Source organism: Siniperca chuatsi, linkage group LG23, assembly GCF_020085105.1.
Source record: "Siniperca chuatsi isolate FFG_IHB_CAS linkage group LG23, ASM2008510v1, whole genome shotgun sequence".
In the NCBI taxonomy this organism is placed as follows: Eukaryota; Metazoa; Chordata; class Actinopteri; order Centrarchiformes; family Sinipercidae; genus Siniperca; species Siniperca chuatsi.
The window spans coordinates 382,155-410,046 of record NC_058064.1 but is presented as its reverse complement, the minus strand read 5'-3'; the positions used below and the strand labels follow the sequence as shown (position 1 = coordinate 410,046).

At 46.1% G+C, this 27,892-nt stretch overlaps 1 protein-coding gene across 6 annotated transcripts in view; it reads left to right on the top strand.

Moving 5' to 3' along the window:
• cped1 (cadherin-like and PC-esterase domain containing 1) overlaps positions 1-27,892 on the top strand; it is a 40,590-nt gene that overhangs the window by 3,675 nt on the left and 9,023 nt on the right. For 2 of the 6 annotated variants that reach the window (XM_044186481.1, XM_044186485.1), the window contains exons 2-14: positions 6,884-7,058; positions 12,207-12,301; positions 12,394-12,478; positions 12,739-12,820; positions 12,899-13,046; positions 14,147-14,277; positions 15,365-15,437; positions 18,797-18,967; positions 20,222-20,326; positions 20,613-20,740; positions 20,811-20,878; positions 21,731-21,917; positions 21,989-22,157. In XM_044186481.1, the coding sequence (XP_044042416.1) occupies positions 6,884-7,058; positions 12,207-12,301; positions 12,394-12,478; positions 12,739-12,820; positions 12,899-13,046; positions 14,147-14,277; positions 15,365-15,437; positions 18,797-18,967; positions 20,222-20,326; positions 20,613-20,740; positions 20,811-20,878; positions 21,731-21,917; positions 21,989-22,157 (1,617 nt within the window). Of the gene's footprint in view, positions 1-6,049; positions 6,200-6,883; positions 7,059-12,172; positions 12,302-12,393; positions 12,479-12,738; positions 12,821-12,898; positions 13,047-14,146; positions 14,278-15,364; positions 15,438-18,796; positions 18,968-20,221; positions 20,327-20,612; positions 20,741-20,810; positions 20,879-21,730; positions 21,918-21,988; positions 22,158-27,892 lie in introns of those variants that run through there. The other 4 variants (XM_044186484.1, XM_044186483.1, XM_044186482.1 and 1 more) reach the window with 4 other exon arrangements.

Sequence of the window (27,892 nt, the reverse complement as noted above, 5' to 3'; positions counted from 1 at the left end):
AACAGCTGAAACATTTTCACATCAGTTTGTGCTGTCAGCGCGTCTAAGCACACCTGAAAAAACCATCCGACTGAGCAGGTGAGTGAAGTGCAGGTCAGACAGGTGAGAGGGCCCAACAGTTTAAACCAGATCAGAGTGTTTTTACAGCTGCAGCCGTTAAACTGGTTTCACTCTTTGATGTTTCAGCTGACTCTTCGTTCGAAACAAACCTTTATTGACTGTATTTGGTGAAATGTGACACGCAGCTGCTGCATGTCGGGATTCAATCTGAAGGTGTTTTTGGACAAAAGATGTTCAAGATGCTGTTTTTGGCTGGGGCCCCTGACACTGAGGCCCCCGACACTGAGGCCCCCGACACTGAGGGCCCCCCCCCGACACTGAGGGCCCCCCCCCGACACTGAGGGCCCCCCCTGACACTGAGGGCCCCTGACACTGAGGGCCCCCCCCGACACTGAGGGCCCCCCCCCCGACACTGAGGGCCCCTCATGGCTTTAGTTATACTATGATGTTTAGCTGTAATACATATATATTTACTCTGCAGTAACTTACATAAAACCCTCAGAGTGCTTATTGTATCCCCGTCAGTGCAAACGTCCTCACCAACAGATCAGACTGACACCAGAAGTTTCCACTGTTATAATATTTCATTCTGTTACTTTTACAAGATGATGATCCACAAACTCGTCTTTCTGATCCAGGAGCAGCTTCATGTGTTTGAACCCTCAAAGTATCCTCAGTGTTTCTTTACACCGATACATTCAATTCATAATACCGGGAGCGTTGTGCAGCCACACCGGGAACGTTGCGCATCCACACCGGGAACAATTCTGCATCCACACCGGGAACAATTCTGCATCCACACCGGGAACGTTGCGCATCCACTCCGGGAACGTTGCGCATCCACTCCGGGAACAATTCTGCAGCCACACCGGGAACGTTGCGCAGCCACACCGGGAACGCGCGCGCATCCACACCGGCAACATTGCGCAGCCACACCGGAACGTTGCGCATCAACACCGGAACGCGTTGCGCATCCACTCCGGGAACGCTGCGCATCCACTCCGGGAACGCGTTGCGCATCCACTCCGGGAACGCTGCGCAGCAGCCACACCGGGAACGCTTGCGCAGCCACACCGAACGCGTTGCGCATCCACTCCGGGAACGCTGCGCAGCCACACCGGGAACGTTGCGCATCCACTCCGGGAACGCGTTGCGCAGCCACACCGAACGCGCGCAGCCACACCGGGAACGCTGGCGCATCCACACCGCAACGCGTTGCGCAGCCACACCGGGAACGCGGCGCGCATCCACTCCGGGAACGTTGCGCAGCCACACCGGAACGTTGCGCATCCACTCCGGGAACGTTGCGCAGCCACACCGGGAACGTTGCGCATCCACTCCGGGAACGTTGCGCAGCCACACCGGGAACGTTGCGCATCCACTCCGGGAACGTTGCGCATCCACACCGGGAACGTTGCGCAGCCACTCCGGGAACGTTGCGCAGCCACTCCGGGAACGTTGCGCAGCCACACCGGGAACGTTGCGCATCCACACCGGGAACGTTGCGCAGCCACACCGGGAACGTTGCGCATCCACTCCGGGAACGTTGCGCATCCACACCGGGAACGTTGCGCAGCCACTCCGGGAGCGTTGCGCAGCCACACCGGGAACGTTGCGCAGCCACACCGGGAACGTTGTGCATCGGTGAAATGGAGTGAGTCCTGAGGGAGGTTCTGGCCTCGAGCTGTGACGACTGACAGGACGTTGACACGTTTATTACTGAACTCAAAGTGTTCACTTCATGTTTATCTTCGGGACGTCAGGTGAATCTGGGCTCAGTCAAGTCATGTGATCGGAGTCTCGGGTCATGTGATCGGAGTCTCGGGTCATGTGATGATGGTGACTCGCTTCGTCGGTCTGTGGTATGAGGCCTCGTTAGTGTTTCTGTTTGTGGACACAAAGTTCAGCTTCATCGTCCCGATGTGGGAACGACTGCTGAATCTAACGCGGTGCGTTTTCTGCACTGCTGCAGTATCAGTCTGAGATCCTTCACTCAGGTGTTCCCGTTTATGTGACAGCTGCAGTCAAGATTTTACAAACTTTATAAAATACGACCGCACAGACAAAAAGAACAGATTTAAACCAAAGTAAATGTTCATTTATTATTAGAAACTTTATTCTTTCTATATGTTGAACTGTGTATTTGTCATGCTGAGCTGCTTTTCTCCAACTGAAAGACGGAAATGAACGAGAATTAATTGATTTGACTGGACGTTTACTAATTGAACTCTGTAATTAGAGCAAAGAAATGATGAACCGGGAATAGAGTGTTTTAAAAAACCAAGTCATTAAACAACCTTATTCTTTGTTTGTCCTCCTCGTCTCAGTCTCTGAGTTTTATCTCCATGTGAGGAAGAAAAACAGACTGAAGTCAGACTGAAAGTCTGCCAACTTCTTTTCACCAACATGGACGTTAACTGACTGCAGATCTGATCCGAATACTAAACCGGGAGGAGACAAACAGCTCGAACTGTATCTGTAGAGCTACATGAAGACAACACAGCAACGAGTAAAACGTCTTCTTCACCTGTTTACTGCAGGAAAACCAACCGTCAGACTTTCTTCTTCTGTGCTTTCAAACGAAGTGACTGACCCAGTTTCATGTTTCATGTCTTCTGTCAGCAACAAACCTGAGAGATACCGGAGTCTCCTTTTAAAGAGTCATTTCACCCAAAACCAGCTCCTCCGTCAGTCCTGCTGAAGGTTCAAACGTCTTCACTAAAACCACACTTTCACCCTAAAGTGGAATGTAAGGCCTGTATCTTTATTCTTACTTGTTGGATTAGTATTTTATTCCCGTTCACACAAACATTGATTCCTGCTGCAAAGTGACTTTATTCAAAAGACAATCACAGGAGGGTTCACTCTGTCCCCGTTTCCAGGAACCAAAAATACGTTTCTGATCTTTCTGTAGTACAGTTTGATAAAAGTGGAAATAAAGTAGAAATATTCACAAATATGAGAATAAATATTCCGCCACACAGCTGTAGGAGAAGTGCTACTGTTGTTTTCTTAGCTGGTTTAATGTTTCCGCTCTCTACCACTTCAGTTCTCTCCGGAGAACGAACCTGTAACATTTCATCCGAGAGAGAGAGAGACAGGTGCGTGCAGGTATTCTGACAACAACAGGAAGTTAGTTATTGGAGTTTTTCAGCTGCTTCGGCTGCTCTGATGGGACAGTCCGACTACATGTGAACACATACAGGCTGTAGCTCACAGCTAACTCACTGACGCCATGGCAACATTACACTTCCTGTTTACAGCCCACAAAGCATCATGGGAACGGTAGTTTGAAAACTTAGAGCAGGATTATCCCCAAACTGAAGACGAAGAATAAAAACAGAAGACAAAATGAAAATAAAAAACGTTTTCGTGTCGCACTAAAACTGAGTCCGATTGTTTCAAACGTGCTGGATTTGGAGTTTGGGGTTCGGTTGTCACCGAATCCCTCAGGACTTATATTTAGTTCATGTTATCCGAAACAGCTACACACACACAGTGACATGTTTGAACTTGCATACTTGTGAGGACCCTCAGTGACATTTACCTCCGACAGCTCACAAGATAAATGTGAGACGAAAAACCTTTTTAATGCAGAAACTTTATTTCTTGTTTCAGACTCTGATTTCTGCTGTATGTCTTGTGAATTTCTGGATGAATTAGCGTATTCTCATATAATTAACTGAAACCCCACTTTGTTTGACCTGAGCTCACAAGAAGACTCAACTGTGATTGAAAACCCTGAACTGAACACAATCCTGATTCTAACCTGAACCAGGAAACAGACATTTAAGAGTTTTTAAAAAATGTCCTCACTAACAGTCTAAAACACAAACTGGTCCTCGCAAAGATACAAGTACCACACACACACACACACACACTGTCAGACTGCAGCTTCATTTCAGGAGATTAAAATGATTCAACAGTAAATAAACTGAACATAAACACATTTATATTAACGTCACACTCGTTAATCAGCACATTTTAACACTGATATAAATCTTTGTTTGTGTGAAGGATTTTCTCCTCAGTATAATATATAATACTATATTATATATATATATATATATATATATATATATATATATATATATATATATATATATATATATATATACACTCTACCGTTCAAAAGTTTGGAATCACCTGTTATCTTGATGTTTTTCTTCTTTCCTTCAATAACGGCTGTTTTAACAGATAAAAACAGTAGAATTATTCACCAAATGTATTGTTTACGTTTGAAAGAGTTTTAGAATAATTAAATGATTAAAACTTCGTTTAGTTGACGTCCCCACAGTGAAAGTGACCCGAGATCATTTTTGCAGCTGGGCTGTGGAGGTTTTGGGAGCCGTTTGTCTCTGGGCCCTCTGCAGTCTCCTCAGCGGTCAGACTGAACAGGTTTAAACTGCGATTGTCCGTCCACAGTGTGATCGGCTGCTGTTCTGTGATCCGGCTCCAGCAGTGCTGACCTGGACTCGCCTGCTGTTTCTACTGGGAACGTTTAAGAATAGCAGCACGCCTGTTAATTCCCAGCTTGAGGCATTATTGTGCTTTGACAGTGAAACAGGAACCTGTTGCTGTTTAAATCTGCACAGATTTTAACGCTCAGCTTCAGTTTCTCTCACCAGCGACTGCTGATTTCTTATATTCGTATTTAACTGTTGCTCAGAGGATCTTTGTCTCTTTCTGCCCTTTCAGTTGTCTGGTTGAACCACGTACAGCGTTTTGTTCTCCAGGTACAAAACAAACCCCTCATGCAAAATAACATCTATTTGTAAAGAGGCTGTTCAGAGATACAGAGTTCCTCTCAGCCGTCTGTGGCAGGCGACCCCAAACCTTTGAGCGGCAGTGTGTATGACAGGGATCGTGTACAGCGGATACAGTTAGAGAAAGATCAATTACTCTATGATCAGCTGTTTTTAATCAGCAAAGTTCACCAGAATCTGAATTCAGTGGCTTGTTGTTTCACTTCGGTGGCTGAGCGGACTAAAGATGAATAAAGGAACTGAATCCAGATCAGAGAAGAAACCAGAATCTGAACAAACAAAACTTGTTTTTATACTCGATTCAGTCATTAATGTCTTCACAAACACGTCTGACGTTTTTTAGATTCAGGTAGTTGTTCCATGATGTTAACGGAGCACTTCTTTCTAAAATAACTCTCAGTACTTTGTCTCCATTTTCACTAAAGTTGCTTTCAGATTCCAAACCGACGGAGCTGTAAACCTGTGCGTTTATCTTTGACCAAACAGAAACTTATCGAGCCTTTAAATCCTGGAATCACAACATCTGTTAGTTTTAACTGTGTGTGGACAGTGAACTGTCCTCAGGCCCAAACATGACACGAGGCCAGCGTCTCGTCTTCATCACCTCCTCCTCCTCGGTCCGATCCTGGCAGGACAGACTTTAAACTTTATTTTAACGACCTTCGATGGCGATTTTTCCAACATGAAACAGGTTCTTTAGGATCGGCTTTCTGGGTGATCTCATTAATCACAAAGTTATCGGCAGCTTTAACAGTGAAACGGCTCCACAGAGAGGCTTTGTTTATTTCCTTCATCAGTTTTTGATGATCCAGTTGTTTTAGTCCAGTGCTGAGAATATTTTCATGTTAGAGATGATAACTGATTACAGCTTCGCTGCAGCTTCCGTCTGTATTTTCAACAGAAACGTTCAATAATGAACTGTGTTTATGAGACTTTAATATCTTTGTTAAATCCTCCACTTTCCCTTTATTAAAGTAATATTGTTATAATATCTCAGCAGGTGCTCTGCTGCTGCTATAAACTGAGCCTCCGCTCATTTATTATTACTAGTATTATTACTTGTTATTCCTCCCAGACAGACAGGAAGAAACAGACCAGGGATCGGTTTGGTGTTTGTGGACCCGCCGAGGGCTGAGAGAGACCAGCAGCAGAACATCGGTTTGATGGAAACATGCTGAGGAGGTTTTTTGTTGTTGTTATTGAGCTTTGATGTTTCCTCTCAGATGGAAACAATCAGAGCTTCAACTCCTGAGGAACAAAAGAGAAAAAGGCCGAAGAATCCACATGTGGGTTTCTACATGTGAAGATTTGAACTGAGAAACTGAAGGACTGCAGGTTTTGTCCAGAACAGAAAGAAGAAAACGAGCAAAAGGGTCAGAGAAGAATAATAACACCTTGTTTATTTAACACATGTAATGGAAAAACATGTAATTAGTGAGCTTCATACATGAAAAGTCGATGTACAAAAAGACAAAGTAAGATTTCCATCTGACCAAGACTTTTCTGTAAAGAAGACTTTTATTTTCTCAACAGCTAACATCATGCTGGATGTGCTTTTTTCGATGTCGAAACATCGGAAAACTATTAAATAAATTTTGCATTGTGGCTACGAGTGCGCGACTACCTTCCTCCACGCCTGTGCTTTCATCGTGGTCTGCACCTCTCTAATACCGGTGTGGGTTCCTCCCCTCCTTCATCCTGAAACTGTTTGTAGCTACCAAAACATCAGTTAGCTTGAAAGAGCTAACATGTTGAGTATGTTAGCTGTTTGAAGCTAGTGTTGGTTAGCTACAAACACCTTACACTGGATCGCTGTTCTTAGCCGGTTTAACGTCAGTTAATGTCAAAAAGCTAACAGAGTGTTGGATATGCTAGCTATTTGCGCCTAGCATAACACCGGCTAACAGTTTCCCTCTGCTTCCAGTCTTTGTGCTAAGCTAGGCTAAACGCATCCTGGATCTATCTGGACACAGAGATGAAATTGATCCATATGAAGATTTGTAAGGAGATTAAATGATAAACCGTTAATATCAGTATTTTTCCTCTGTTTCCCTCAGATGCAGGTCTGGTCTCAGCTGCCCCCCCGGCATCGTCGGGCCGTGGTTCTGATGGGCCGACACCTGGTTTCAGACACTGAGGTCCAGCTGTACCAGCAGGTTCTGCAGCAGATGGACTACGAGGTCCAGCTGTCCAGATACGCCGAGACCAGCAGCTTCCTCAGAACAGATAACGGTAACAATATACTGTTTAACCTGAGGGGGGCGCTGCAGCAGAGAGAACAACGTAACAATATATTGTTTAACCTGAGGGGGGCGCTGCAGCAGAGAGAACAAACAACATAACAATATACTGTTTAACCTGAGGGGGGCGCTGCAGCAGAGAGAACAACGTAACAATATATTGTTTAACCTGAGGGGGGCGCTGCAGCAGAGAGAACAAACAACATAACAATATACTGTTTAACCTGAGGGGGGCGCTGCAGCAGAGAGAACAACGTAACAATAAACTGTTTAACCTGAGGGGGGCGCTGCAGCAGAGAGAACAACGTAACAATAAACTGTTTAACCTGAGGGGGGCGCTGCAGCAGAGAGAACAACGTAACAATAAACTGTTTAACCTGAGGGGGGCGCTGCAGCAGAGAGAACAAACAACATAACAATATACTGTTTAACCTGAGGGGGGCGCTGCAGCAGAGAGAACAAACAACATAACAATATACTGTTTAACCTGAGGGGGGCGCTGCAGCAGAGAGAACAACATAACAATATACTGTTTAACCTGAGGGGGGCGCTGCAGCAGAGAGAACAACATAACAATATACTGTTTAACCTGAGGGGGGCGCTGCAGCAGAGTTATTACAGCTCATCCTCTGAGGAACAGGAATATAAAACATATAATAATAATAATAGTAATAATACCTAACATTATATAATAATGATTCCTAACAGGAAACTTCACTGACCTCTGACCAGCAGGTGTAGAGACGACGTTCTGAATCCAAACTGCTGAATTATGTTGTTGTTGTTTACTGCACATGTGCAGAAGAGCTGTGATGATGCCTTCAGGTGCTGCTGGAAATATGAACAACAGATATAAACATGTAAACACATGTAAAAATGTCTAAATACTTATGAAGATATATGAACATTTCCAAACATATGTAAACTTATCTAAACCCACAAACAACTATGTAAACAAATACAACAATCTATGAACGAATACACATATATAAAAACATATAAACGTATCTAAAGCTATAAATATATAAACACGTATATAAACATATGTAAACACGTGGCCGTAGAATCCGCTGAGTCTGTGTTTATGTATGAAAACATTAAAAAGGAAGATATTTATCTAAACACAGAAAGACGTGTATAATTTATACACAGTTGAGTTTAAACAAACTTTTAATTTAAAGCTGAAAAACTTTAATGCTGAACTGCAAACAGTCAATGTCCCCAACTGATTATAACGAGTGGAACCAGACATCACGCCTCACTTCACACAATAACAGCATTTATGAACAGACAGAACAGACAGTAACACGTGTTCAGATAAACAAACTAACACATGAACATATAAATAGTGAGTTCGCACAGACGTTTGATTCGTGTCTTCGTGTTCGAACACACTGATGAAGTTGTAGTTTCTAATGATTGGCAGCCACAGGAACTCCTCGTTTAGTCTGTGATGTCCTGCAGTCTACGGCTGCTGGGCGGAGGCTTCCTGTCCGGCCTGCCGAGCAGCTGCGGGACAAAATGGAGAACGGCGGCCAGAAACAAACAGAGCGTGAGAGTTTCAGAGTGAAAGCCGTCCTTAATTATATCGGAAAAGAAAAGATTAAATGAATGAATATTATATATAATAGTATATTTAGGTTTTAATTCAACACGTCCGTTTTTAAGAAAACTGTTTCCATCATTTCTGACTTTACAAACTCTGAAGATTGTTTTTAACTGTTTTAAAGCAAAGTCATGAATGAAATACAATACTGATAATAAGACACGTCAAACGTTACTTAGGGAATATTCTAATATATTATAGTGACATTTGAAATGACACATGAATATTAAGTACGTTGAGATCACAGCCAGATACGTTTAAGTCCCGACGTGGACGTTACAGGATGATGAAACATACGTTCATGAGTCTGGTGGTCTGGTTTTTAACGATTAATGTCCCGCATACACTACTTTCATTTTCCTGATGAAGATTATGACACGTCTGTTACATCGCTTTCCTTCAGGAACTATATTTGGTAAAATGAAAATCAAATGTCACATTTAGGCTGGTTGTTTTCTTTATGCACGTGGAAAAGTCACTTAATGAAGTCAGATATTAAACTTCTATATTCTCATCAGTTCGTCAGGAAAATATTCGTTTGTAAACAGAACAGAAATCTGCAGACTTTCCATTAACTGCTGTTAACTGCCATTATTGCTGTCCATTTAATTTATTAGTCACTATGTTATTTACTGTTTTATTTTCATTAAAATAGTTTATAATGCATTATATTAGTTGCGTGTAACATGAGCGCCCTCTGCTGGGCCCCTGCAGACTGGAGGGGTGAACCCCAAAGCTTGATCTGCAATAAACTTTGTTTAAATAAGTTTGTTTTTGTCGGTGAAAGTGTGTTTTCTTCACGTTGTATGACATTTGTAAACATGAATATAATATTTATTAGTAATGAGTTGAGCTCATCGTGTTATCAGTGACTTTGTTAGCTTGATCGTAGCATCAGAAGAAATCTCTGTGCTGTAACTGGCTGAGCTTCGTTATCCTAGCTGTTGTTTTCTGGAGCGTGTTGCCGTGTAGTTGTCTGAGAGAGACTTGATATAATCCGGCCAGCAGGTCGTCCACTAATCACAGGGTTGGTGGTTTGTCCAGAAACCCACTGAGACACCAGAGGAGAAGGCCGCTGCAGAACCTGCCTGAGAATCCTGCTGTTTCTAAGTTTCCTTCAGTCTCACAGTGATCCAGAGACAGCTGTCTGTCCGTCCACGGGTCCACTGCAGACAGGAGCTGCTGACTGCTGGTTCGGCTGCTCTGACGGGACAGATTCACTGAAATCTAAAAAACTGACTAAAAACAACCAACTAAACAGCTGACTCACTGATTGTGTTAAACAGCTACTTGCATCCACCAAAGCATGATGGGAAGTGTAGTTCCAAACCTCAAGACATGTTTATCCCACATAGAAATAAGAAATAATTGTAATTATTTCTGTAATTATTAAAGCTCCAGCGTGGAACATTTAGGAGCAGCTGTATAGTGTTCCTAAATATGTTTTCATCAGTGTTTAATCACCTGAACATAAGAACCGCTGCGTTTTCGTTACCTTAGAATCAGCCTTTATATCTACAGAGGGAGCGGGTCCCCTTCCACGGAGGCCGCCATGTTGCACCGCCATGTTTCTACAGGAGCCCAGAGCGGACAAACCAAACACCGGCTCTACAGAGGGCTGTTGGCGAGTTTCGCTTCACCGTAGTTTCTCCTCCACGCCTGGAAGGGGAGGGCGAGGCGAGCGGTGTTCACATGGCTGCAATCTGCAGTTTCACCACTAGAGGCCGCTGAACCCTCCACACCGGGCCTTTGAGTCCTTAATATGATCTTTTCTTGTTTTACACCATCAGTATTGTGAAAACATGCTGACATATTTCACATTGTGGACGCTGCATGAGAGTTTGCAATGGTCAGCCACTGTTTAAAGAATAGCTGTGTCAGATGATTGACAGCTGCATCTGCCTGTCCTGAGCAGGTGACCAGAGGGGGGCGGGGCCTGATATTTCTACAAGCAGGTGAAGAAGAAGAAGAAAGAGACTGAGTCTTTTATAACCTCCATAAATCACAGAATGGCCAGCTGCTCTTCGGTCAGAGGACCCCCCCTCCTCCCATCTCTCCCCCAGTGCCATGGATTCAGTGAGAGCTGTGGGTTTTGTGCTGTTCACATGCAGTCAGACTGTCCCATCAGAGCAGCCGAACCAGCAGTCAGCAGCTCCTGTCTGCAGTGGACCCGTGGACGGACAGACAGCTGTCTCTGGATCACTGTGAGACTGAAGGAAACTGAGAAACAGCAGGATTCTCAGGCAGGTTCTGCAGGTTTCTTCTCTGGGGTCTCAGCGGGTTTCTGGAGGTTTATTCTGGACGGACGTCAGAGACGATGACGTCCTCTGGACGTGTCAAACTGAATCTAAAAATATGTTGCTCTTGTTTTTTTTACTTCTAACTACATTTTGTTAATATTTCGATTGCACAGTCTGGACCACAGATGTAGCATTGCACTGCGCATTGTACTATAACATAACTGTAACATAACAAATTTAATTTGAGTAACGGACAAACAGATAAAGCCACAACATCAGAACTTAGCAGAGATGTGATGCTCCAATCATGAATACATTTTCTAATTTAATATATATAATATATAACATGGAAGATGTTTCATTATAAAACAACCCAAGAGCAGTTTGAAACCAACTAAAACAGATAACAGGACTAAAATGTCTCCGTCCTGTGCAGACAGAGGAGAGTGACTCAGTTTGCAGTTTTGAATCCAACTGTTTGAAGCTTGATGTGAAATGAAAGCTCATTTTTGTGCTCCAGTGTTTCAAACAAAACTTGCAGACCAGATTCAGCAGTAAATGATCAACATTTAATCCTTTTTAAACTGGTGTTACTGGTCTGAAAACTCAGAGACCAAAACAGTCAAAGCTTCAGCCGTAAAACAGACGCTTCCTGTTACCTCGAAATCACTTCCACATGTTTCTGCGTTTGGTCAGATTCAGTTATTTGGACGGACGACTTCCTCTCTCTCTTTATTTATTTAACCTTTATCCTGTTTCACTCGACATCGACATGAAATAAAGTTAATTAACCTTTCAGATTTCTGACACGTTTCAAACCAACATGTGTTTCTTCAGAAAGTAGCAACAGAAACGTGTCCAGGCACAGTGTGAGCTGAGCCCTGCAGGTGTTCGCCGGTCAGTTGGTGGTAATTTGATTAACTGTAAATCCGACTGGTGGTTTATTTAGTAAAAAGCTAAAGTACAACATTAAATAATAAGAGCCTTAAAGTGACTTCCTGTCTGCGTCTCCGTGGTTACAGGTGTAACTTCCTGTCTGCGTCTCCATGGTTACAGGTGTAACTTCCGGTGTGCATCTCCGTGGTTACAGGTGTAACTTCCTGTCTGCGTCTCCATGGTTTCAGGTGTAACTTCCTGTCTGCGTCTCCGTGGTTACAGCTGTGACTTCCGGTGTGCGTCGTCATGTTTACAGGTGTAACTTCCGGTGTGCATCTCCGTGGTTACAGCTGTAACTTCCTGTCTGTGTCTCCATGGTTACAGGTGTGACTTCCTGTCTGTGTCTCCATGGTTACAGGTGTGGGTGGGTGGAGCCTGTTGCTTTGTCTTAGTAGTTCAGAGAGAAGCTGCCTGAGGAGAATCTCCTTCTCTCACCTGCAGCGTCATCAGATGGTGAGACTCACCTGTACATCTGTTGCAGCCAATCAGAGACTGACTGAGTCACATGGTGTTACCTGAACTCACCTGTCTCTGTGTGTCCTCAGGTGAACTTGTTGCCCAGGGTGATGGAGGCATTCTCTGATGCAGGTGGAGGACTCTGTCACTTCTACACTCGATCACACCTGACAGGTGAGTCTGAAGAGTCACACAGGAAACAGTTTAACATGTCACCTGGACAGGTGAGCACGAAACAAAAAGCACCTGATGGTTTGGCTGAATAATTATTTTGTTTTCTATAAATTTGGTGTTTTTGTTTGTGAATTTAGAGAAAACTTAGATTTCATAAATGTCACATCAGGATATTAAGATGTCTTTGTAAATAAAGTTTATTTGAAGCCGACAGGTGTCACCAACAGACTCACGTACCTGTCTTTGTTTCACCGTCTCAGGATCTGAATTACCCATGAGGCCTTACTCCTGTGGATCAACCAATCAGCTGCATGTCCCTCAGGACTCTGCGGGAGCTGACAGGTGAGCTGATCACCTGATCACCTGAAGATAAATACACCTCTGCTGAGTGTTCATGTTTCATCTTCTCCTCTCTGACAGTCACTCACCTGCTGGAGCCCCGCCTCCTGCTGTGGTTGCCATGGTGAATGTTTACATCCTGGTGACCTCAGTGAAGCCGCTGACTTCCTTCCTGCATGACATCAGCGTGGTGACGACCAATCAGGAGCAGAGGGGGCGGCCCACAAAGGTAAATCACCTGTATTATTATTATTATTATTATTATTTGTTCATCCTTTTGTTTCTCTTTTGTCATTTTTGTTTTGATTTATTCTTTATTTTCTTTTTATTTACAAAAATCTATTTTACTTTGTCTTGTTTTCTTTTAATTTGTGTTATTAGTTTTTCTTTGTGGGAGTTTACTTACTGGTTGTATACACAAGTTTAATTAACCCTTCAGGACCCGAACCACACCTGTTGATGTGGAGTATTTGAGCTCCACCTCATTCTGGATCAGGTCTAATTATCCTCGGGATCTAACTGGGACCGGGTTCAGGTTCAGTTTGGTTCTTCACAGATCTGTTTGGATCCTGAAGATCTTTAAGGCCACAAGTAAAAATCTTTGAGCAAATATCGACAGAAACACAAGGCTGGCTGAAATGTGAAAATAGTGTTTAAAGCTCCATTTTCTGCATTTGATCATATTTATATATTTAAAATCTCCAGCAAATCGTTTTTACACGAATGACATAAACGAGATATAGCGTGTTAATCAGCTGGTGAGGTGATCTTGTTACCTTTGGACTAGCTAGCTGTTTCCCCCGTTTCCAGTCTTTATGCTAAGCTAAGCTAAGCAGCTGCTGATTGTAGTTTCCATCCATCCATCCATTTTCTATCGCGGGTGACTGGAGCCCAGTGACTTTGGGCCTTAGGCAGGGTACACCCTGGACAGTGGCCAACTCGTCGCAGGGCGAACACAGACACAGACAAGGACAGACAACCATTCACTCTCACATTCATTCAATACGGGCAATTTAGAGTTATCAATTGACCTACACATGCATGTCTTTGGACGGTGGGAGGAAGCCGGAGAACCCGGAGAGAACCCACGGTAACACGGGGAGGACATGCAGACTCCACCCAGAGAGATTGTGTGATGTTGGTCTGGTCCGGGAATCGATCCCACGAACCCACGATCTCCTTATTGGGAGGCAGGAGCTTTAGCCGCTCTGCCACCGTGCACTGATTGTAGTTTCATATAAGAAATAGTTCCTGTGAAAACTCCACTGTCTTTAACAACCGTTCTCCTGTGCCGCCCTCTGCTGGTTAACCCTTCGCCTCCTCCCTCAGCTCAGGAACTTCCTGCTGCAGCAGCTGGGACCAGCGGCATCCCATGAGGCTTTGGGGCAGGTGAAGAAGGTGATAGGTCAAGTGCTGCAGGCTGCCGTGTCGACCAATGGGAAGCAACAAACTCTCCACAGGTAAAAAAAAAAACCATACAACTCTCTCTGAACGATCCTCACTTTAACACTTGCATCTCAGATCAGTCACCTGGAACATGTTCACCTGCTCACACCTGAGTTCACTCTCCAATCACAGGACAGAACGCAGCTGTTTTACCTGTGTGTTTGTTTTAGTTTGTTTTCTGTATTGATCTAATTTATGATGCTAAGTTTCTTAAAAGGTGCTCTGTAGATAAAATGTATTATTATTTATTACTGATGGTGCCGCTCTTTTAAAGTGGTATTGTGTTATTTTTAAGGTAGTATGATGTAGCCTGTAGAGACTCGGCTGTTTCTGCAGCAGCGTCAGATTCACTAAATGATTTTCAAAGTAAAATATCAGTAAATATGTTTAGAACTTTGTCTTTGTTTCACCAAAAGCTTGATGGATAAATAAAAGCACATGACTCTGGATTTTGAAGCATTCTGGACTTTTACTTTGACGGGACAAAGCTTCCTCATCCTGTGGTGGACATTTTGGAGAGACCAAACTTTAATGATGTGATTGAACTCGTCCAACATGTAGTTTTTCTTTTCTCATGTCACAGTTTCCTGTTCAGAAACAAACCGCAGCGTTTCTTCGTCCTTAGTTTAATTTTCATGAGGCTTTAGTGTCGGCACTTTTAACTCCTCGTCCTCCTTTAAAGCTTTTTGTAAAACACCTGAGACGAAGCTGAGTATCAAACCTCAAGTTTATGGAACGAACTGAAACGTTTCAGAAAGTGTAAAAAGCTCAAATGTCAGATTTAGATTTAAAGTTCTTCAGACTGTTTTATTTTAATTTGTTGTGTGAAAGTAACATGAAATATTGATTATTTTCTTCCATCAACACAAAAGAAAAACATGTTTATTTTTATATATTTATAAAGTGAGATACTGAAGAAAGTATAGTTTAGGTGTTAAAATGGCACCAGCAGACAAAAACTAGAAATGGTACTCAGCCCTGTTTTATTTTGACAAACTGTGATCTTATTCACTTTATTTTGAAATACGGTGCAGGAATATAATTAGAAACTGTCGTTGTCTGATTAGTGATTGATTATTATTGATGTGTTGTGTGTTTCAGGTGTGTGTTGTGTTACCAGCTGTTGACCTTCACTCTGCTCTTCAGCGGCTCCGTCACACCTGTCGTCGTCCAGGTGAGAGACAGACGGCTCCTTTCTTCGTGTAACGTTCAGGAGCCTCAGACAGAAGATCAATATGAAGTCTGGAGTCTGAATCCACATCACACAGACATACAGATGTCGCTTTGAATCAGTTTACTCGCCTTTTATCACATTACAGCTTCTCTCTCGGGGCAGGTGACCTCTTTATGAGCTGCTCCGTAATGTGTCCCGCCCTGTGGCATCGTTGACTCACTGTGTTTCTGTGATGATGCTCGGAGGTCTGAGGACTTAAAACTATATTATTATATATATATATAATATTTAATTAATAACAAGCAAAGACAAGAGAAACGTTTCATGTAGCAGAAATAAGTTTCTAGTTAATCATCTTGTGGCCTCTCAGAGGGGTCACGCCACTCAGACTGGGAACCAGCGTCAGACTGGGAACCAGCGTCAGTCTGGGAACCAGCGTCAGTCTGGGAACCAGCGTCAGACTGGGAACCAGCGTCAGACTGGGAACCAGCGTCAGTCTGGGAACCAGCGTCAGACTGGGAACCAGCGTCAGTCTGGGAACCAGTGTGTAGAGGAGGAACCAGCGTCAGACTGGGAACCAGCGTCAGTCTGGGAACCAGCGTCAGACTGGGAACCAGCGTCAGTCTGGGAACCAGTGTGTAGAGGAGGAACCAGCGTCAGACTGGCAACCAGCGTCAGTCTGGGAACCAGCGTCAGTCTGGGAACCAGCGTCAGACTGGGAACCAGCGTCAGACTGGGAACCAGCGTCAGACTGGGAACCAGCGTCAGACTGGCAACCAGCGTCAGTCTGGGAACCAGCGTCAGACTGGGAACCAGCGTCAGACTGGGAACCAGCGTCAGACTGGCAACCAGCGTCAGTCTGGGAACCAGCGTCAGACTGGGAACCAGCGTCAGTCTGGGAACCAGCGTCAGACTGGGAACCAGCGTCAGTCTGGGAACCAGCGTCAGACTGGGAACCAGCGTCAGTCTGGGAACCAGTGTGTAGAGGAGGAACCAGCGTCAGTCTGGGAACCAGCGTCAGTCTGGGAACCAGCGTCAGTCTGGGAACCAGCGTCAGACTGGGAACCAGCGTCAGTCTGGGAACCAGCGTCAGACTGGGAACCAGCGTCAGTCTGGGAACCAGTGTGTAGAGGAGGAACCAGCGTCAGACTGGGAACCAGCGTCAGACTGGGAACCAGCGTCAGACTGGGAACCAGCGTCAGTCTGGGAACCAGCGTCAGACTGGGAACCAGCGTCAGACTGGGAACCAGCGTCAGTCTGGGAACCAGCGTCAGACTGGGAACCAGCGTCAGTCTGGGAACCAGCGTCAGTCTGGGAACCAGCGTCAGACTGGGAACCAGCGTCAGTCTGGGAACCAGCGTCAGACTGGGAACCAGTGTTAGGAGGAGGAACCAGCGTCAGACTGGGAACCAGCGTCAGTCTGGGAACCAGCGTCAGTCTGGGAACCAGTGTGTAGAGGAGGAACCAGCGTCAGACTGGGAACCAGCGTCAGTCTGGGAACCAGCGTCAGACTGGGAACCAGCGTCAGACTGGCAACCAGCGTCAGTCTGGGAACCAGCGTCAGACTGGGAACCAGCGTCAGACTGGGAACCAGCATCAGTCTGGGAACCAGTGTGTAGAGGAGGAACCAGCGTCAGACTGGGAACCAGCGTCAGTCTGGGAACCAGCGTCAGTCTGGGAACCAGCGTCAGACTGGGAACCAGCATCAGTCTGGGAACCAGTGTGTAGAGGAGGAACCAGCGTCAGACTGGGAACCAGCGTCAGTCTGGGAACCAGCGTCAGACTGGGAACCAGCGTCAGTCTGGGAACCAGCGTCAGACTGGGAACCAGCGTCAGTCTGGGAACCAGCGTCAGACTGGGAACCAGCGTCAGACTGGGAACCAGCGTCAGTCTGGGAACCAGTGTGTAGAGGAGGAACCCTGTCCTCAGCTCTGTCTGATGTAAACACTGTCTTTTATTTTGAAAACACGTTTCCCAGGAGTCTCTTTGTTTTCAGACGAAGATGATGAAGATGATGATGATGAAGATGATGATGGAGCTGTAATTATTGCAGTCGATGACTCTGATGTGATGCAGCAGCAGAATAAAGCGTCTGTTGTCTGTTCAGAAGCTGATCTGTGATCAGTGAAGCAGATCAGCAGCTGAGACTCAGACACTCACAGAGATCAGTGTCTCTGATCCCAGAGCTGCTCCGTACTCCTTATTATCATCAGACAGGTGAGAGACAGACAGGTGAGAGACAGACGGGTAGGTGACAGACAGGTAGGTGACAGACAGGTGAGAGACAGACAGGTAGGTGGCAGACAGGTGAGAGACAGACAGGTAGGTGGCAGACAGGTGAGAGACAGACAGGTGAGAGACAGACAGGTGAGAGACAGACAGGTAGGTGACAGACAGGCAGGTGACAGACAGGTGAGAGACAGACAGGTAGGTGGCAGACAGGTGAGAGACAGACAGGTAGGTGACAGACAGGTGAGAGTCAGACAGGTGAGAGACAGACAGGTAGGTGACAGACAGGTAGCAGTCAGACAGGTGAGATAGGCAGGTGGTGACAGACAGGTAGGTGACAGACAGGTAGCTGACAGAGAGGTGAGAGACAGACAGGTGGTGACAGACAGGTGAGAGTCAGACAGGTGAGAGTCAGACAGGTGAGAGACAGAGAGGTGAGAGACAGACAGGTAGCAGTCAGACAGGTGAGAGTCAGACAGGTGAGAGAGAGAGAGGTGAGAGAGAGAGAGGTGAGAGACAGACAGGTAGATGACAGACAGACAGACAGACAGACAGGTAGGTGACAGACAGGTAGGTGACAGACAGGTAGGTGACAGACAGACAGACAGGTGGTGATAGACAGGTGAGAGACAGACAGGTGGTGACAGACAGGTAGCAGTCAGAGAGGTGACAGACAGGTGAGAGACAGACAGGTGGTGACAGGATTTGTTGTTTTAATAACTTTTCGTCTTAAAGCTGCCGACTCATGAAGGCTGCATCCTGTTTCCTTCCCGACCTCCTGACCTTCTTCTTCATCTTCCCCTCTTCTTCCCTACTCTTCCTCACCTCCTCTCCTCCCTGACCTTATTTCCTTTGCTGCTTCACACCTTTCACTGATGTATTCATTGAACCGTCATCACAGACGGATGATACAAACTGTACTCAGATCAGTTCTTCTTCAGGCGAAGCGACGATAAACGTCCACCAGAGGTCAGCGTGTCCTCAGCAGCTCTGTGATTGGTCAGCGTGTCCTCAGCAGCTCTGTGATTGGTCAGCGTGTCCTCAGCAGCTCTGTGATTGGTCAGCGTGTCCTCAGCAGCTCTGTGATTGGTCAGCAGCGTCTCAGACTGATGAATGTTTGTCGTCTCCAGGTGGACACCGACCTGAAGTTTTCTTCTCTGAGCGACGACACGTTTGATGGACAGATCACCAAAGACCTGATCCTGGAGGACACGCTCCGCTTCCTGCTGCCGACACACACACACCTGTCCTCAGAGACGCACACACAGACAGAGGGGAGACAGGTGAGACAGGTGAGACAGGTGAGACAAAACAACTGTTCAAGTTTTTTCTCTCATTTGTTTCAAGAAGTTCAGATTTTACTGGAGAATAAAGTTAATAAAGTGAAATCAGGATTTGATTGTTGAGACGAAGACGTTTGTTCAAATATTAAGATATTATAACATTTCCTTTCTGCTGAAGAATGAAAGTTATTTTCTTTATTAGACAGATTCAAGATGTTTGTCTCCAGTTTAAATTACTTAATTAAGATTCTTACGATGTCTAAGTGCTGAATATAATGATCATAATAATACATTAAAATAAAACAATACAAATGTTAATATTATTGTCCTTAAAATGTCTCCGGAATATATGTTTAACCCCTTTCTCTCTACCTGTCTGTCTGTCTCTCTCTCTGTCTGTCTGTCTGCCTGTCTCTCTCTCTGCTTGTCTGTCTGTCTGTCTGTCTGTCTGTCTGCCTGTTTCTCTCTCTCTCTGTCTGTCTCTCTCTCTGCCTGTCTGTCTCTCTCTCTCTCTGTCTGTCTCTCTCTCTGCGTGTCTGTCTCTCTCTCTGTCTGCCTGTCTGTCTGTCTATCTCTCTGTCTGTCTGTCTGCCTGTCTCTCTCTCTGCTTGTCTGTCTCTCTCTCTGTCTGCCTGCCTGTCTGTCTGTCTGTCTGCCTGTTTCTCTCTCTCTGCCTGTCTGTCTCTCTCTCTCTCTGTCTGTCTCTCTCTCTGCGTGTCTGTCTCTCTCTCTGCCTGTCTGTCTCTCTCTCTCTCTGTCTGTCTCTCTCTCTGCCTGCCTGTCTCTCTCTCTGCCTGTCTCTCTCTCTGCCTGTCTCTCTCTGTCTGCCTGTCTGCCTGCCTGTCTCTCTCTCTGTCTCTCTGTCTCTCTCTCTCTCTGTCTGTCTCTCTCTCTGCCTGTCTCTCTCTACCTGTCTGTCTCTCTGTCTGTCTCTCTCTCTGCCTGCCTGTCTCTCTCTCTGCCTGTCTCTCTCTACCTGTCTGTCTGTCTGTCTCTCTGTCTGCCTGTCTGTCTCTCTGTCTGTCTCTCTCTCTGCCTGTCTCTCTCTCTGCCTGTCTCTCTCTGTCTGCCTGTCTGTCTCTCTGCCTGTCTCTCTCTCTGCCTGTCTGCCTGTCTGTCTGTCTGTCTGTCTGTCTCTCTGCCTGCCTGTCTCTCTCTACCTGTCTGTCTCTCTGTCTGTCTCTCTCTCTGCCTGCCTGTCTGCCTGCCTGTCTCTCTCTCTACCTGTCTGTCTGTCTGCCTGTCTGCCTGCCTGTCTGTCTGTGTGGTCAGTACGGTGGCTGCAGAGGGACACATCCTGTCTGTGTGTCAGAAGACGAGTTTCTTCTTCTGCTGCAGTTTCAGCGGCGGCTGAAGACGCCTTCAGCTTTTCAGCTGGTAACGAAAACACAGCGGCGCAGCTTCGCCGTCACACGGCGTCACGACACGAGGAATCAAACTAACGCATCAGAATCTTTGTGAATATTAAAACATAAAAACGAGACTGGGTGATGTCGCTCGAGGTCAGCGTCCGAATCAACGCGCCTCAGTTTGACTGAAGCTCGGGACAAAACGACCAGACTGTTGATGAATGCAGATGGTTTCAGTTTTATTGGAATTGATTGGAAGAAAGTTAAATCTTTTCGTGGTGTGATTATTATTTGTTCTCTCTCTCTCTCTGTAGTTGTATCCCTCCTCCTCCTCCTCCTCCTCTTCCTCCTCCTCCTCCTCCTCCTCCGGGCCTCTCAGTTTCTCTGATCTTCTGATCCGGATCAGCCGTTACTACGAGCTTCAGGAAAACCGCAGCTTCAGGTGAGTGCAATCCGTCTGTAACATCAGTGTTGTTGTTGGAAATTACTAAAGTTTGTCATGTTTCCTCCAGAACCGATGAGACAGAAGAACTGACCAATCAGGAGTCGGCTCTGTCTTCTTCACAGGATGGAGCTGAAGGTGAGACGCCGGTTTCGTCTGTTACACCACTATTACAATATTAATGTCTAACGTGCGTGAAGCCGTGGTAACCAACCGGTGGACTGCAGGTCGCGTCTCTGGGTCCACGAGCATGTGGGTCAACTTTGTCAAGAAAAGAACAAAACGACTTTATTTTGATTAAAAAAAAAGGCGAGGCTCAAGAATGAAGTCACACTCAACTTTATTGGCAGAGCGCTGTTAATTTGAGCCAATCAGAAACGCAGATGGAGAAGCTAGTCCGCTCCGTAACATCAACAGAATATGAATCTATGATAATACAGATACTTAATATTAACTAAAAACAGACCTGTTTACATGTTGCTCTGTAAAAACTGTTTTTGAAAAACTACACTTCCCATAATGCTTTGTGGGCTGTAAACAGGAAGTGTAATGTTGCCATGGCGTCAGTGAGTCAGCTGTGAGCTACAGCTTGTTGTTTCAGCCTGTATGTGTCCACATGTAGTCAGACTGTCCCATCAGAGCAGCCGAACCAGCAGTCAGCAGCTCCTGTCTGCAGTGGACCCGTGGACGGACAGACAGCTGTCTCTGGATCACTGTGAGACTGAAGGAGACTGAGAAACAGCAGGATTCTCAGGCAGGTTCTGCAGCCGCTTTCTTCTCTGGTGTCTCAGCGGGTTTCTGAGGTTTATTCTGGACGGACGTCAGAGACGATGACGTCCTCTGGACGTGTGAGTCGCACTGAACGACTCGATGAGAGTTCAGGTCTGACGGAGTGACGACTCTGAGGAGGAGGAGGTTTCTGACTCATTCATTTAAAAACCTCTGGTCTAATGCTTTTTAATTGGTTAGTTGTGTGTTTCTGTGTTTCAGGTCCCTGCTTGGACCCCCACCTCAGACAGATCTACACCGACCCCCCCCTCACTCTGACCCCTCCCTTCAGCCCCTGGGTGAAGGAGTACCACGCCGAGGTGACCTTTGACACGGTGACGGTTCGAATCCGGCCGGAGCCCGTCAGCTCAGCCTGCCGGGTCCACCTGGACGAGCACCGGGGCCCCAGGTGAGACCAGGACCCCTGACCCCTGACCTGTGACCTCACAGCCCAGATTATTGAAGGTTTTTTTTCTTCAGGATGGCGAACTACCCGGTCGGCCTCGGCAACAGCAGGATCAGCATCCTGGTCACGGACGACGCTGACCCGGAGCCCGTCGTCATGGCGATCTACACCGTCCACATGTACCGCGAGAGCCGACCCAGTCTGCCCATGTTCGGGGATCATGTGACGTGCAGCTTTGTGCAGGTAGGTCGGCTGTTTTCCTATTGGTCAGTGGGCAGGGCAGGATGTGATGTCATTATTGTTATTCTGCCATTAGAAATATGTTTTGCATCTTTTCTGTTCCTGTACTTTGTTTTGTAATTTAAAGAAAGCGCTCACACGAACCAGCTGCTCTGTATTAAACAAAGTGCTAGAAATCGTAAACGACCTCTGAGGCGCCGTCACGGCGAAAGAAGCTCCGAGAGTCGAATGTTTGTCAGAAAGAAAACATCTGAGCTGCGTTGCCGTGTGGTTTCAGTCAGAGCACAAAACATCAGCTGTCATTTGGGATCGAACACATTTGCACCTCATTTCCTTTAAATTCCTCACGTCCACTTGGACAGCGAGACGGCCGCAGAGCGCCGAGGAAGCGCGAGGCTGCATTCACAAACGCTCGTTCGTTGGTGTTTTCCTCTGCTGCCAACATGAGGACAAAATATACCAACGCCTGTCCAGACTGTCCTGGACGCCCGGGACTAGATTCATGTTTTTAGAGGAAAAACTTCATGACAGTATGAACTCCTGCTGCCGTGACGAGAGGCGCTGCTCGCCCTCGTGTGGGAAGCGTCTCGGCGGTAAAACTGGAAGCTGCTATTATTTCCAGCTGTGGGAAGGAAACATATTTCCATGTGGTTTGTGTAAAAGCTGGATTTGTGAGCGAAGCTGTGAAACGGTTTCTCTGCATTCTTGTGTGATTCTTTCCTTCTGTTGCTTCTTTGTGTTTTCAACACGTTCACAGTGTTTTACTGCAGCGGCCATGTTTCACGTCTCTGTCCTCCTCTTCTTCCTCCTCTTCTTCCTCTCGTGTTTCATATTTTCATCTCTCTGGTTTCACCCCTCACCTGTCCTCTCTGATCCACCTGCGATCCCCCCGTAGGTCCCGTCAGACAGGTAGATGAAGAGAGTGGGTGTTCACTCATCCTGCTGCGGGGTCAGTGGGGGCCCCCGATCGGGCCCCCGGGCAACAGAGGGGCCATTGATGCAGTGTGGCGTCGGTTCTTTGAAGTTCAGTCATGTGAAGATAAAAGTAAAGCTGCTGTCTGCTGACAGGTGGAGCCTCCGGGCGGAGCCGCCAGGTGCTCTCCGGCTGAAGGTTGATGATGTTTTCTGATGTTTTCCACGTGAAGTGGCGTCCTGCTCTTCTTCTGCTGCAGGAAGCGCTTTACCGCCGTGTTCTCCGACGCCTGCGAATATTTCAGGTAAATCCTGTAAAACCTTCGGCTGCGTGGCGACGCCAAAGCCAACAGAGCGAGGACGTTCCTGCTGAAGCAAAGAGCTGCACGGTACGATGGCTCTCCTCCACATTTTGACCCCAAACGCAGACCTCCGCAGGTCCAGTCTGGTTCTGGTTTTGATGGGGGGCAGCATGTATTCTTCTGACTCTGGTCCTGAGAGTATCAGAGGATTAATATTGTGTTTGTCCTTAGTTTCAGTCTAAGCTCCACCTCATTCAAGCTGTTTGAACATGCAGCTGATGGCTTCCTTTATTTATTTAATATCTGGCAGATATTGTGATAATAACAGTTTCCTCATGTCGGTTTTCGTCAGTAATCTCAGTCCTCCTCCTCAGTGCGGGTCCACGAGATGCTGACAGATACCAGAAATACACCTGGTGAAGAAGAGCAGGTTGGTCCCAGGCAGCTTCTCCTCCTCCTCCTCACTGTCCCTGTAGCTTTAATGTGTTAGTGTCGAACACACCGAAACACTTTTACTACAGTTCAAACAACATTTCACAACTTCGACTTCTGTTAATAAAAGAAAGAGACATTAATATTTCTCAAAGTGACGTTTTTAATCATTTCAGAACTGAAATTCAGTTTTTGTATTGACTCTAGTTTATAAACTTCAAATGATACGCAGCACTATGAGGACGTAAATACCTCAAATATGAACCACACTAAGAAAGAATACTGCATTCTGATTGGCTGGAGGATGCAATGTCCTCGTCATCATTTATGAATCTCATTAATACTTTTTAATTATCGCCTGTTTTGAGTGTAAAACATGTCATATATATATTTTACAGTATGAACCTGACTGGTGTTTTGTCTGTATGAAACATCGTCTGCCAACATTCGGCTGGACGTCACTTTTATTCAGAACAAGAAAAACATTGTTCTTCTCCGAGCGTGAAAAGTCAGATCAGTCTTTGGTTGCTGGTGTTGCCATGGCAGCTCACAGTGTCATTTCAGCGTGATGCAGAGAGGGTTAATGAGGCGTGGTTTCCATGGTAACGACCCTGAGTCCAGATCGAGGATCAGACGTGACTGGACTTCATACTCAGCGCGCCACAAATACATGACAGGAAAATGTGGAAAACTAGCAGGAAAAGTATTTTTATTCTTTAAGACAATTCCCCCGTTTTTTATCAATAAAGTTTCTCTGTTTGAAGACTTCTTAGTTACATTAATCGTGTTCAGCCTCACCACAAGTTAACTTCATCTTCCTCATCCCTCACAGTCACTTGATGTCCAGAGCTAGCAGTTAGCCCTCGAGCTAACAAAGCACCCAGAGTCTGTGTTTTTGGGACAGTCGCAACACAATTAGTACAAGAAACAGGATGTCTGAGATAACAGCTAATGCTACACAATCTGTTACATGTGGGGAGCTAATGCTACACAGCTGCACAGTTAATGCAGCACAAAATAAAATGCTAACAGATGCTTCTGAGAGGTTGGAAGGTGGATTTTCTCTCTTTCTAGCGAGCAGTTTCCCCTCTTCCAGTCTTTGTGCTAAGCTAGGCTAAACAGTTCCTGGACTGATCTGAGTTGAAACTGATCCATCTGAAACATGTGACTCCGGAGAAGTCGGAGAAGAGAAAGGATGTACAGGAAGACAAGTTTTAGTTTTTAGATTCTGGTTCTGGAGTGGAAAACACACCGCCGCCAGAGCACCGCGCCGCGGCATGACGCGTGTCAAGCGGCGCCCAATAGGAAGCTCTGCTCGTCCAGCTGCCGCCGTGTGGCGGTTGTACATAGAAAATAATAGGGGCGGCTGTTTTGACGGGCGCCGTTTGGCGGCGGTGTGTTTTGGCCTTGGTGCTACTGTTGTTTTAGCATTTATCATTACTCTTTGTCCGTTTGTGGCTACAGTAAGTGCTCTGTGTTAAACATCAGACTTTACTGTTGGCCTGAACCTCTGAGTCATGATATGATCTCTGCTGATGATCCAGATGGACCAGATCCAGGATCTCAGGTCACTGCAGCTTTCATCCTTCACCTCAAATAACTTCTCAGTCCTTCAGACTCTGTTCACGCTGACTTTAGCTTTTACCTCTTCAGAGCCTGTTGCACATTAGTGTCGGACACTAGGATTTACAGACCTCTTTTTAACAAAGATTAAAAACAGTTATTTTGTTAACATTCAACAACTACAGCCGCTAACGAGCTAACCAACATGCTAAGTCTAGAAGCTTGTTAGCTCAGAGTTTTTTCCCCTCTTCAGTAACTTTTTATTGAATGTAAATGAGTAAAAGAAGCTACTAGCACTATCATGTTCCCAGCTGGCTTGCATGTTAGCCATTAGCTTGCCAGTTTACCAGTTAGCCCTGAAGAAGGGTGTAGTTGCAGACCTCACGTCTGGCCTTCGGGTCTGAGAGCCAGTGGAAAGAGAGTAGAGCCCTCATACGTGAGTCACTTTTGTAAGCTGCCTTTTTTTAAATCAGATTTGAAAACATTTCTCTGCTCAAGACTTTAAGTCGTGTTAACGTTATGTTGTCAGGTAAAAAAGTTGCTAAACACTCTTTCTTGTGTGTGAGCTGTGAAAGAACTGAGCTAACAGTAACGTTAGCCCGTCAGAGAAGCTAACAGTAACGTTAGCCCATCGGAGAAGCTAACAGTAACGTTAGCCCGTCGGAGGAGCTAACAGTAACGTTAGCCCGTCAGAGAAGCTAACAGTAACGTTAGCCCGTCGGAGGAGCTAACAGTAACGTTAGCCCGTCAGAGAAGCTAACAGTAACGTTAGCCCGTCGGAGGAGCTAACAGTAACGTTAGCCCGTCGGAGGAGCTAACAGTAACGTTAGCCCGTCGGAGGAGCTAACAGTAACGTTAGCCCGTCGGAGAAGCTAACAGTAACGTTAGCCCGTCCGGAGGAGCTAACAGTAACGCGTTAGCCCGTCGGAGAAGCTAACAGTAACGTTAGCCCGTCGGAGGAGCTAACAGTAACGTTAGCCCGTCGGAGAAGCTAACAGTAACGTTAGCCCGTCGGAGGAGCTAACAGTAACGTTAGCCCGTCGGAGAAGCTAACAGTAACGTTAGCCCGTCGGAGAAGCTAACAGTAACGTTAGCCCGTCGGAGGAGCTAACAGTAACGTTAGCCCGTCGGAGAAGCTAACAGTAACGTTAGCCCGTCCGGAGGAGCTAACAGTAACGTTAGCCCGTCGGAGGAGCTAACAGTAACGTTAGCCCGTCGGAGGAGCTAACAGTAACGTTAGCCCGTCCGGAGAAGCTAACAGTAACGTTAGCCCGTCGGAGGAGCTAACAGTAACGTTAGCCCGTCAGAGAAGCTAACAGTAACGTTAGCCCGTCGGAGGAGCTAACAGTAACGTTAGCCCGTCGGAGGAGCTAACAGTAACGTTAGCCCGTCGGAGGAGCTAACAGTAACGTTAGCCCGTCGGAGAAGCTAACAGTAACGTTAGCCCGTCGGAGGAGCTAACAGTAACGTTAGCCCGTCGGAGAAGCTAACAGTAACGTTAGCCCGTCGGAGGAGCTAACAGTAACGTTAGCCCGTCGGAGAAGCTAACAGTAACGTTAGCCCGTCGGAGGAGCTAACAGTAACGTTAGCCCGTCGGAGAAGCTAACAGTAACGTTAGCCCGTCGGAGAAGCTAACAGTAACGTTAGCCCGTCGGAGGAGCTAACAGTAACGTTAGCCCGTCCGGAAGCTAACAGTAACGTTAGCCCGTCGGAGGAGCTAACAGTAACGTTAGCCCGTCGGAGAAGCTAACAGTAACGTTAGCCCGTCGGAGGAGCTAACAGTAACGTTAGCCCGTCGGAGGAGCTAACAGTAACGTTAGCCCGTCGGAGGAGCTAACAGTAACGTTAGCCCGTCGGAGGAGCTAACAGTAACGTTAGCCTGTTAGCTCCAGACTTGTCAAATCATCAACAGTCAGAACAAGTGAACTCATCTTCTCTGTGAGAAGAAATGTTTTTATCATCACAAAGTAATAATAATTATCACTTACTGCATATTGATAAGTGTCATTATTAGAAATCAGCTATGTTTTAATGCTGCCACCATATTTCTGTAAAGACAACCTGGATAACTTTGTATTATTTGTCTATACACATGAAAATGCTGGTATTTTGAAGCGTTGCCTCGTCGCACATGTTAAACTTCGCGTGGTCGTGGGATTTGTCCTGAGAGAGTTAAAGCAGGAGTTCTGCTTCAGTCACGAACATGAAAACAGCTTCCACACAGTAAAATCCAACACATGTTTGCAATCAGCAGCCTGAAGGAATAAATTCAGATAAACGACAGAAAGAATCTGAGCCGACAGAGTCAACAAACATTCGGACAGAAAATCCTCCTCCTGTGGTTTCAGTCAAACTTCCTGCTGCTGGACACAAACACCTTCGGCTCTCTGCGATCCTCCGAACCTGCCAGAGTTCATTAACTGAGCGTTTAGTCTGTTTTACACAGAATCGACCAACGGCATGAAGCTACATCCTGATGTGACGAACTGTTTGACTCGTCTACCAAATTAAACATTTTAAAGGCAGCAG